The sequence below is a fragment of the Pogona vitticeps genome, chromosome 6 (assembly GCF_051106095.1).
Source record: "Pogona vitticeps strain Pit_001003342236 chromosome 6, PviZW2.1, whole genome shotgun sequence".
Classification (NCBI taxonomy): domain Eukaryota; kingdom Metazoa; phylum Chordata; class Lepidosauria; order Squamata; family Agamidae; genus Pogona; species Pogona vitticeps.
The window spans coordinates 2845055-2856460 of NC_135788.1; the positions used below are offsets into that span (position 1 = coordinate 2845055).

The 11406-nt window shown below is 45.3% G+C and overlaps 1 protein-coding gene across 5 annotated transcripts; it reads right to left on the reverse strand.

Moving 5' to 3' along the window:
* Nucleotides 1-146: 146 nt before the first annotated feature.
* JMJD4 (jumonji domain containing 4) lies at nt 147-11394 on the reverse strand. Of its 5 annotated transcripts, none has more exons than XM_073002785.2 (7): nt 11259-11394; nt 7912-8594; nt 6306-6471; nt 4359-4484; nt 3336-3603; nt 2531-2677; nt 147-2367 (listed from the first exon to the last, which is right to left on the reverse strand). In XM_073002785.2, exons 2-7 carry the CDS (start codon nt 8174-8176, stop codon nt 2056-2058), a joined length of 1284 nt encoding a protein of 427 aa, XP_072858886.1. In that variant the 5' UTR covers nt 8177-8594; nt 11259-11394; the 3' UTR covers nt 147-2055. The 5 variants fall into 5 exon arrangements, with proteins under 5 accessions (XP_072858886.1, XP_078234533.1, XP_072858884.1 ...); XM_078378407.1 differs by having other exon boundaries at nt 6306-6517; XM_073002783.2 differs by lacking the exon at nt 11259-11394 and adding an exon at nt 11070-11216.
* Between the last annotated feature and the right edge of the window lie 12 nt (nt 11395-11406).

An 11406-nucleotide genomic window follows, 5' to 3' on the forward strand; every position in this document is an offset into this window, starting at 1 on the left:
GTCGGCATGCCCATCTTCGGACACAGAGCAAAATGGAAGGCCAGTGCAAATATCAAGCAACCCACTCCCTGCCCCCCCCCCAAACCGGGGCATTTTCAACATCAGCTTGAAATGAGCCACTTGAAAGGAAGACAGAACCCAACATGGACACGGAAATATTTTTAATGTGCAGTTTCAGAAAGGTCCGAGGACAGCTGGGCAGAACAGTCAAGGATTGAGTAAACTTCGGATCAGTGCTTAAAATATTCCCCGAAGAAGGGTTCAAGTGGAAGTCTAACAGACTACATAGCAAAGGGGAACAACACCTATTCGGCCAGTCCCCCATTTAGAAGGAAGCCCCTGACGATTCCATGGGGAATTACTTTTTCTACAAAGGGTTTCCAGCCCTTTACTCGTGTAACAGTGCTAGGACAACTTGTGCTCAGTTACAGGAGAGCAATGCTGGTATGTTAGAGCTGCTGCACTTGGAGGGGGCTGTGCCTAATTTTAAAAGATCGCAGGCTTCTAAGGGATGCACAAGCTGGCCCCCACCCTTTCTCCTTACACACACCCCTTTTCTCTACGGTCTGCCTTTTGAAGGAGGGGAACACGCTTCTCTAAAGGCAAATGGGACTCTTTGAAGGGTACACAGGAGTGCTATTTTACCTTGGTCAGCGTTATCCTCCACTTTAAGAGATTCAGCTTCTCAGTCACCAGATCGCACCAAAGAGTTTCTATCGCCTCCTACACTCCCCCAATGTACATCTCTTTCACTGCTCTGCTCCCTGACTTACTTCTAGGGTTCCTTACACGTCATTGGCCCAAATCCTGTCGCGCAGCTACAACTGCGTAACTTAAAAGTCACTGAGGCAGTTGTGAAATTCATGCCAAGGCGGACGTCGTGTCCAACATGCTCTTCTGCAGCCACAGTTGCACAGTCCGGGCATGCAATTGGTAAACTGCTGCGGCGTAACTCCCTGTGAAGTTCTCCAGGCGTACCTTAACACTACGCCAGGCGCAACAGTACTGCAGCCGTTCTCGTGCTCTGTGTAGGTACAGAAACAATTCAGACAAATCGGAGAACGGTCTGAAAGGAACAAACCGAGATCTTGGTCATGAAAGAGGCCTAGACTGTTAATGTTGGATGCTGTGGAGACTGCCGCGCAGCAAACTCTGGAAGGCGACCTCCCCCCAACCTCCCCTGCTCCCAATGCTGTGGGGATATAATTGTGCTACATGTCTTGAGGCACTGAGAGTGTCACCATTTAGGAATAATAATAATAAAAAACCCAACTGCACACCTATTCTTAGGCCTTCTTCTTCTGGCAATCACTGAATATGTGAAGGCAGATAAAGAAAGGAAGGGTTAGCAGGAGGACTTGCTGCCTCACAACGGGCGCAGCTGATCTGGAGAGAGGGCACTCATATTTCAGATGCCATGCTTGGACCCTGCAGGCCCGCTGAGCTGCCTTTGCTCAGAGTCCCTGAACGTGTAGTGCCGAGCCTGAGGTGAATACACCTGACCCCCCCGCCCCCCCTTACACAGCAAAGAGAAGGGAGACTTGCTGGGGACTATGAACAAGTGAGTTGTACATACCTACTGGTACAGCACACGCTTCTTTCTTCACCAGCATACCCAAAACCTGAAATGGATGCTGTATGTCTCTTGGTGCTGCCCTAAAAGCCTAACCCACAAGAAACAAGGGGCACAATCCTAAGTGTGTTCCATTGCATTCAGTGGGCCTTCCTGCAAAGGAAAGAGCCTGGGCCCTAGAGTATTGCAGGATGCAAGGACTTAGCTTAGAACAACTGGCACAAATAAGCCACATTCATGTAGCTAGTTCTCAACAAGCTACTGGACCATCTCCACCAATGTGTACTAAAGGGATGCTACCACTTCTCCTCTTTTGCTGGTTTCCTATGCACTTTTAAACCCCCTAGCACTCTGACTTGTATTCCCCATTCACCAAGAAATTCACTGTGCTTAAGACTTCTAAATGGGGTGATGGAAAGGATGGATCAGCATGCACCCAGCTTGCAAAAGCAGCGTTTTTGCAAGTGGTCAGAATCATGGAACTAGAGGAGGGCTGTGTCTATGGCTGCTTTCAGGCGGTGCAAGAGCGCCGAAGGTGGAGGGGAGAGGGTTTCAGGGTTCAGTTTCTTGAATTCTTCATTGGCATTTAGAGAGGTCAAGACCTTTGCAGTTCTTTTCAAATCAAAGACTGCGTGCAGCATCCCCAAGCCAGAGATAGCAGCTCTGTAGGAGTGCTTTGAGGCATCTTCCTCAGAATGGTGGTTTTCAAGGACAAAAATCCGATTTTCCGCAATGATCTTGAGGAAGTTGTAGAACTCCTTGTAGTCAATGCCTGTGTAAGACTTCATCAATACCTGTGAAGGTGAAAGAACAGTTCGGTCACCACAGCTGTTCCAAATGATGGTCTTAAACTGAACCCGTTTCTGTGTCGTTAGCATGACTTATCACTTCAGGCACCCGACTGTTAACGTGTGTCTACCTCTATTCCAAACACCCGCAGATGGCCGGCTGCTCTACCTGGCACTGTAGATGCCAATCCTCCATGCTGTCTTTCCATTCTCTGATCTCCCGCTGGACAGCAGCGAGCTCATCCTGGAGGAAGCTCCACATGATGGCCACGTTGCACCCGTTCACCCAGTTGTGGTTGATGGAAATAGTGTCTTCCTGGGGGTGGAAAAAAGAGGCCAAATAGTTCTCTCTTACTTCTACAAGGTCTTGGTCTGGTCTCTTACTGTTCTATACAGCTGGGTCCCTAAAGTGAACAGGGCTGCAGCCCAGAATGCAAACACGAATGAACTAGTCATTTAAAGTCCAAGTACTGAGTGCCAATGACAAGAAACTATTCCCCACAACACAAACCCTGATCATAGCCTTTCAACTGCCTATATGTAGTCCTTAACTATGAGCTGAGTGTCTTTAATGCCATGGACTGTTGGCAAATATTTCAGCCCCCTGAAGGGGAAAAACCTCAAACGTGACATAGCATGTAGATCAGGCTATCTGGCGATCCAATTGGTGAGTGAATTTGTTTGCAAAAAAACAAAACTGAACTTGCTTGTCACTATTTCTTCATCTGAAGCTGTCTTAGGACATGTCAGATTAATGGTCTACTTCACAGAGCACTCTCTTCTCTGATGAGCAGCCACTTATTAGCATCCTGGGCAAATAACCTACTATTTACACTCTCAAAGTCTGAATATGGGCTCTTTTTTATGTCAAGCGTATACTCTGCCACTGATACACAGGATCTCTACCGAGGAATGTAGCTGTTAAAGTCACCACTAGCACCACATACTGTTAATGTCCAAAAGAGGCCCCTTACCAGATTGTAAACCTGATGGTGCCAGCCACTTGGGATGAAGATGATCTCGCCAGCTTCCTGTATGATTTCAACCGGAGGGCTACTCTGGGCATAGCGGGGGTAAAGGCTGCCCTTCTTCAGCTCCGGGGAGGTGATGTCAAACGGCAAGTGGCCATGGCGGTCTCGCAGGAACTCCTCCTGTCCCGGAGGGAAGACCAGCCATTTCTTTTTTCCACAGATATTGGCTGACCAACTGTATGAGCGGAAGACATCGGCATGAAATGGTGTCCTATGGAGGAGGGGAAATCAGACAGTTATGAACTAGTAACCGAAGAACCACAAAAATATTATAGAATACATGGATTTCCAATAGGAATAATTTCACTTTCCAACCAACATCCTGGGGTCCCAAACATTAGGCTCTGAAGTAGATGCCTATTTTAGTCTCGAGATAAAGATAAACACACTTCAATCTAGAATCCATTTGGAACAGCCTGTTTTTCAGCACTGCAATGCAGCAGCCACTTACAGACATCCACGGACCTTCATCTTTTACACGTCAAAGCAATTAACAAAGATTTCTCATCCTGTAAATGAACAAAGTCATGCTAGACTCCCCAGATAGCCTTTTCTGCACACATATTCCAAACTTAGAATGGTTTTGTTGTGAAAAGTCTCGAACTCGCTGCGCAGCCTATGAAGATTTTTTAAAAGCCCCCTCTAAGAACCTCTCTAGCAGTTTTGCATGGCTTGGTATTACAGGGATTAAATAACTAAAACAAGCACACAAAGAGTTGAACACCCTCTCGGTCACATACTTTTAGAGTGGAGGAATGCCATTACTTTGTCCTAAATTTTAAAAAAACAAAGACTATGGAGAACATAATTGTGAAGTGTGCTATCTTCATTTTACTCCAAAACACAAGTTATCAGCTTATTTCTATGCAATGCATGGAATCAGACATAAGTCCCACTGAACCAAGCCACATGTTCTACCTCCTATTTTAGCATAAGCAATCTTTCTAGAGAGGAAACTGACGGTACCATGAACCTTTAGGTCCCATGTAAACAAAACGATAATCATCCACTGCTATGGCATCCCAGTATTCGTTCAGCCAGTCAGATGAGAAATAGACAGGAATGGTATAAACATCTTGCTCTGGGAAGGCCCTTAAAGAGAAAGGATTGAAAAATGCAACTCAGAGAGAAATAGGTACCCACAAGGTCCTTTCAAAATGTATACAACAGCACGGAAGGAAAGTAGTCTCTAGGTCTGAATGCATCATTATTTACTTACTAAAACAGCTACCTTGAATGCGTTTGTCCCAGATTCTGACACAGTTTTAGATATCATACTCTTGAGAGAGCACCTGATGCTTTGGCAGCTCAGGAATCCCAGCCAAGGAAGAGCTTTTGATCTTGAGAAAGTATTTCAGAGTTCCGGAGAACTCAGAATATACATCTGGTATGGCTTATTAGCTATTGGATGACGTGTTACATTGTTCAACAAATGGAGATGCTAGGCAGCCAGCTGTGGGTGTTAGGAACCACCCGTTGTAACAGGTGGATCAGCCCCTGGACACGGAGGGCCTAGTCACATGACATGCTTAGCTTGTATTCATAACTGGTGCTCCATGAGCTAGCCAAAGACATCTGTTTGTCTCACCTCAGTATCTTGTGGTCCAGCCTGCTTTGTTTCGTGATTAGAAGATAAATGTGATATTGACTGCCCAATTTTGTATCTCTGTGTATATCAAGATCTGGAAGGAAAAGTGAGCTAACCCAGGAAATGAGCTTGAACCAGTGAATGAACAGGGTTAGTGCATGATTCAGCTGCCTTCCCAACCAGGGATCAGAGCTTTGTGTTCCCAACCTTGAATTTCAGAGAGGAGCTTCTCCACACTTGGCTTTCTGACTTATGTGGAATCGGTATTCCTCCAGCATACACTCTTAGTCCCTAGCAGCTCTACGACCACAGTACCCTCTTTTCAACATTCTGGAGTAAGGACAGGTAACACTGCCCCACAGCAACCAACCTGCAACACTGATCAATTATAGGAATTTAAGGGATAACTCTATAAAGTCTGATATCAGGGGGTAATGATATTGTACAATAATTATCTGATCCTCTTTTGAAGAACCTCATTTGCAGCCAGAGACAGGATCAGACTGTTTGCATTTTTAATGCAATTAATGGACAGAGGAAAAAAAAAACAAATGAAAAAGAATACAGCTTTGTTATACATATATTTCAAAGACCCCATAATTATTAAGATAAGCTAATAGGCATCAAGTTATTTCAAGGATTAGGGCAGGTTCCCCAGCAAGAAAGTGAGGGGAAAAGAATGCAAAGAGCCACCGAAGATGCTGACCGTGAAGTCCTTGTGATGAGATCTGGGGATGCACTTGGAAGTCCTGCCCTGCCGAATCAAACTGCACAGTGTTTAAAGCCTGTCTAGTTTTCCTGTTCCCATATTCAGCACAACCAGAAACAGGGAGGGCAAAAGTCTCCCTAAGGGTATTACTGCAATTGCTAAGCACTGATGAAGCCTATAGTTATCTTGCACTCCTTGTTCCTCAATAGGTTCCCCTACTGATTCATTACTTGTGCCAGAACAATTAAGCAAACACGTGAAGATGAGGAAAAGGGCACAGTGCAGAGAAGAAAATCACTCCCAGCAGGAACTCCTCCATTAAGTCAAAAGCATGCAGACTTGGGATAAAGGGGAAATATGCACTCAATACATCCAACGCAAACAATGTCAGGCACATACATGCAAAGAAATACAAACTAGGCTAGCATTACATATCAGTTATAACCCCCATCATACAGTCACAGCTGTTGCTATGTAGGCAGCAGAAGTTTGGATCAGGCAACTACTATGAAAGGGTGACCTACCAACATGCATCGTCAGGAAATGAGAGCAGCGATGCAATTCAGCACCATGCTAGACTCCCAAACAGCATGCTGAAGAATTCCCCTTTGGTTACCTGTGCAGATGCCAATCCTTGAGGTAAAGGCAGCCCCGGGGTGATCGATAGCCTTTTTTAATGTGTTCTTTCCAGTAATTTATGTACTCCTTGAGTTTAAGATGTTCCTTTGGGTTAGAATTGTATTCCTTGACATCACAGTTGGCAACAGGTACTACAGCCTCCCCTGTAATATAAACTCTTTGAGCCCACTTGGGAAAACAACTGATGCCCTGTTGGGGTTACCAATAAAAGAGTGTAAGGGGCGGTGGGCCTGCCAGTTCAATCATTCATCAATGAGATATACTTCTACATGTTATGCAATGTTGCAGTGGACATGAGAATAATTGTTGTACGGCTTCTTAGCCGAGAGAGAAGTTAACTGGCACAGTGCCCGCAAGCAAAATGCAAAGATAACAGTGATCCACCTCTGAGGATTTACAAAACAGATTACAACATTATACTGTTGGCAAAAATGCTTTGAAGATTCACAAGTGCTGCACAGATGCTGCTGAGTAATTTATTATACCTGCACTTGAGAGATTTCCACCGAAATCAAAATTGCTGATCGAAATGTTTTTTTAAGAATCACTCTACTTTGTACTAAAGTTGTCAAGCACGAATACATCATACAGATTCACCTCTGGAAGGAATCCATGTGCATGCTTTGTGGCTGTTGGTGATGAAGCATTTCCACAAAGCAAGACTTCCTGCCTCTAAGAGAGGCCTGACAAATGCTTCTTCCATCTGTTCTTAGAAACCTACCCAGTGCATAACATTCTGAAACAGCGGCACAGTACGACCTTTCTGGTCACTGATCATATTTTACAGCAAGGCACCCGGGGACACTGCTAGGAAAGGCGACATATTTTGCTTTGAACAGAGTTAGAACAGCAGATCACCACATTTTAGTGGATTCTGTTTCAGTAAAAATGAGGAGCTCACATTCCTGCTCCCCACTGTCGGCTTGGTGAGAGTTTCAGCGCTCTGGGATGAAGCAGATGAGAGAAGTCTCTGCTACTTTCTTTGGTTTGGAGCAGGTGTGTGGAATTCAAAGAGCAGAACAATACATACTAAAACATACTCTGGTTTCCCCGAAAATAAGCCCTAATCTGAAAATAAGCTCTAGTAAAGTGAAACCCTTCCCTCCACCATTGTGCAGCATTATGCAGCAACCTGAAGATGATATGACTGTAAAATAAAACATCCCCTGAAAATAAGCCCTAATATGTTTTTTGGAGCAAAAATTAATGTAAGACCCTGTCTTATTTTTGGGGAAACACGGTAGCTAGAGTGGAAGGTTATTGCTGGACAGTGAATACCAGCACAAGCCTCTGCTTCAAAGGTCTGAACCTAGAAAGAGGGGTGAGTGGGGAAAAAGGTATTGTGGCCAAAAATACACAGTTCAGAGACCAAGGCTACAATTCTACGTACATATACTCAAGAGCATGTTAAATGAGTCCTCTGAGTAAATATACAAAGGACTGCATTTAAAGGGACACGGCTGTGAAGATTTTTCACCATCTATTGGTGGATCTCTGGTAAATGGCAAAGACACACTGAAAACTAACCGAGCAATAATTTCAGACAACAACAACTAGCACTTTTATGTTTAAAACTGGCTTACCAAATGTCCGCAGGAGATATTCAAAGTTAGGCTTCCCATCTGGAGTCACCCATTTTCTCCTGCTGCCCCAGCCCTCCGTGAATTTTGCTGAGAAAACACAGGGGTCATTGGGGATCAAGTAATCCTTAAAGAAGTCTGCGTAAGTGAACACTTCCGGTTTTTCAATGTAGTCAACATGTTCGTGACTCTGGCAGCTTGCACCCCGAGTTGGGCCACTATAGTCACGAAAAAACTTAGTGGAGTAAGCAAAAGTGTCCCTGTCCATTCAGGCGACAGCAAGTTCCTGACACCTAACCTAGCAGGTGACAGACCAAATTAAATAATTCTAAAATAAATAGCTGGGTTGTTAAAACCAGTAGTTTTAAAAAAACAACACTACAGGAACACACAGGGAAGGAGGAATCAGGAAAGGCAAGATGTATAGAATAAAAAAGTCCAGTTCCAAATCTTGCTGGAAAATCTTGCCATTTGGTTTGTACTCTGTATGGCTACTATGTTCTTCGATGCTCTTAGTTTCTGAACACCAAATGCTTGGGAGGTTCTATTATGGTGCAGTAACTAAATCCTATTTAGCCCACAAAGTTGTTTCTTTTCTATACTAGAACATGCACACACAACTGTGCTAATTTGCTTCTTTGGCATGAGATGGAGGTCAGCACTCAGGATTGGCCTCTTCGTGATTTCTAGAAACAAAGAGCAACAGTTCGTTTCAAAAACAGTCCCCCAAAGTTGTCAAAAGCAGTATCCGTTCTTTCAGGTAATACCCTATTTTCCCAAATCTCCCATCAATATCATTAGTAGTTTACTTCCATAAATATTAACAAAATTAAGCCCTATAACACAGGCTGGGCACCCATGGCAGCTCCTTGCAAGAGGAAAGACTTTTAAAATCACAAGCCGTAGACTTAACAGGTAGAGAACTAAACTGTGAGCCCCCAAACTTCATGTTTCCATCTTTCAAAAGCAAGCAAGAGGGAAAGGGAAAGTACAGCTACAGATACCTACCATACTTACTCTGGCCCAGGGATTCACCATTTCTTTGCCTGCTGCCCAAGACCTACACTTTGCCAATGGTGGCCTCAAACCATCAATCACAGGCGATTAAGCCTTACAGGCCGGCAGGTAGAGCAAATTTGTTCCGAAATAAAATGAAGATCCCAACTAGCAACATGAAAAGAGGCAGGGCACAGGGCAAGAGACTACAACTGGAAAAGCAGCTGCTGTCTGAATCTTAGTCTTCTACAACCTTGCCTGGGCTCATGCTAGTAGTTCCCACAACTGCAGAGTAGCTGTTAAGCTCATATGAGTCCAGGCAGAGAAGTCCTAACCTCAGAGAAGCTACAAATAAATTACGCGAGTGGCCTTAGGCAAATTCTCTTTGGTCGCACTCTTTTTCTCCTTGGTGCACCTCTCCCACCCCCATTTATAATTACAGGGACAGCAATAGTGACCTACATTTACTGCAAAGATAGCTCACATTATACAAGGGAAATTCACCAGCACTCAGAGCTATCTGTGTTTCTTTAAAGGTCTGCCTCCCAGCAAACAATATATGACAGGATTTTTGTTTTTAATCACTATTTTGCAATATATACTTTGCTAAGGTGTGGAAATATTTTTCCCTATATTGCAGCTACCATAAGGCTTAGTCAGTGCGGATAGGGCCAAGAGGCTAATGTGAGTTGTTTATTTATTTATTTATTTATTTATTTATTTATTTATTTATTTATTTAATTTATATGCCGCCCACTCTACCCAGAGGTCTATGGGCGGCTTACAATAATTAAAATTCAATACAATAAAATGACTAAAATACAATTAAAATACAATTAAAATACATTGTTGTCCAACTACATCTCGAGCAGTGGTCCCCAAACTTGAGCCTCCAGATGTTCTTGCCCTTCAACTCCCAGAAATTATGGCCAGCAAGGGTGGTGGTGAAGGCTTCTGGGAGTTGTAGTCCAAGACCATCTGGAGGCCCAAGGTTTGGGACCACTGTTCTATCTCTCCACTTTGCCAATACATGCAGACCAAAGACATATTTGCTTCGGATGAAGCCCTGGTGAGCTCAGAACACCATATGCTAAGTAAACATGCTTCCTTACAATGGTTCCCAACCTTGGATCCCCAAATGTTCTTGGACTAAAATTCCCAGAAGCCTTCACCACTAGCTGTACTGACAAGGATTTCTGGGATTTACAGTCCAAGAACATATGGTGACTCAAGGTTGGGAAGCATTGATCTAAACGAACATTCAGTACAATGCACACTCCCTTCCAACTTTAAAATCTTTGCTCACCTCCTCCTCAAAAGAGGCATTATCTTGCATTAGATACTTTGCATCCTCACCCTTTAACCCTAACACCTCCCAAAAGGCTCAGCAACCTTTTTTCTTCACCCATCCCTGCTAAAAACAACTAGCCCCCCCCTCTTTAATTAGGGATAACCCTTACTTTCACTTAATTAGCAAGTTCATGGCATTCCCCTTAAGAATACTGTAAAAAGTAGAATAAGCCACATTAAAAACACATAAGGTGAAAAAAAACCCATCCAAAAAATCCCTGATTTATTCAACTTTGGAAGTGCCCCCCCCCCGTTTTCTGGGGGTTGGTAGGCACAGTCCCTCCCTCATCTTTAATTCATTTCCACCCTAATTAGGTGCGTGAAGGGACGTTCATTGATACCTCAGGGGCTCCGCCCATCACAGCAGCACCTAGCCCCCACCACATAATTACCTCGACCCCTCCTCCTTCCCTAATAATACTATTAACAACAATAATAAAAACACAGAAATCGCAGATCCCTGAAATACCCAACCTTGCACATCCCCCCTTTCTTGAGGGGTGAGTACAGATCCTCCCCATCTTAATTAATTCTCATCCAATTAGCAGGGTGTGTGTGTGAAGGGGGGTCCCCCTCCCCCCCACGGAACCCCGACCTTTGCCTGAGAAATAATCCCCCCTCACCACCCCCTCCTTGACTGACTGAATGGACCCACCCGCTCTTTAGTAATTCCCGCCCTAATTAGACGTGCGAAGGGAGGGTCCTTGATACACCAGGGGTGCCCCCTCCCCCACCCATACCCCTCTCCCTCACACGGTCACCCCCTTTTCCCTCAGAAATAATCCCCCTCCCTCATGCCTCATTAAGGGACCCACCCGCGGCCGGCCTGAGGAGGAAAAGCGGCCGCCGTCGTCGCTCTCGCTGCTGCTGCTGCGGCTGCTGCCCCCCTCAGAGGGCGCGCCCAAACTCGCCGCGCATGCGCCTCGCTGGCTCCCTCGCGCTCTCCCTCACGCGCCCGCCGCCCCCCACCAAATCCCCCCAGCAACGGCTCTCCATCTCCTCACCTCCGCGAAGGGCGCACGCGCCGGCCGGAGGAGGGCGCCTGCGCGAGTCGGCGCGGCGGTTGGATGCGCGCGCCGCAGGAGGGACGCGAGGGCGGGCGAAAGAGGCGAAGGAGCCAATGGGGGGGGAGCGCGAGCCGTTCGGCGCAGG

Bases quoted from the DNA above. Each gene is read 5' to 3' on its own strand.
- JMJD4 (XM_073002785.2), bottom strand. From the start codon at position 8,176: ATGGACAGGGACACTTTTGCTTACTCCACTAAGTTTTTTCGTGACTAT. The intron at 2,678-3,335 runs GTAAGGGGCCTC...TTCCACCCCCAG, and splicing joins ACCATCAGGTTTACAATCTG to GAAGACACTATTTCCATCAA. The intron at 2,368-2,530 runs GTAGAGCAGCCG...TCACCTTCACAG, and splicing joins ATTGGCATCTACAGTGCCAG to GTATTGATGAAGTCTTACAC.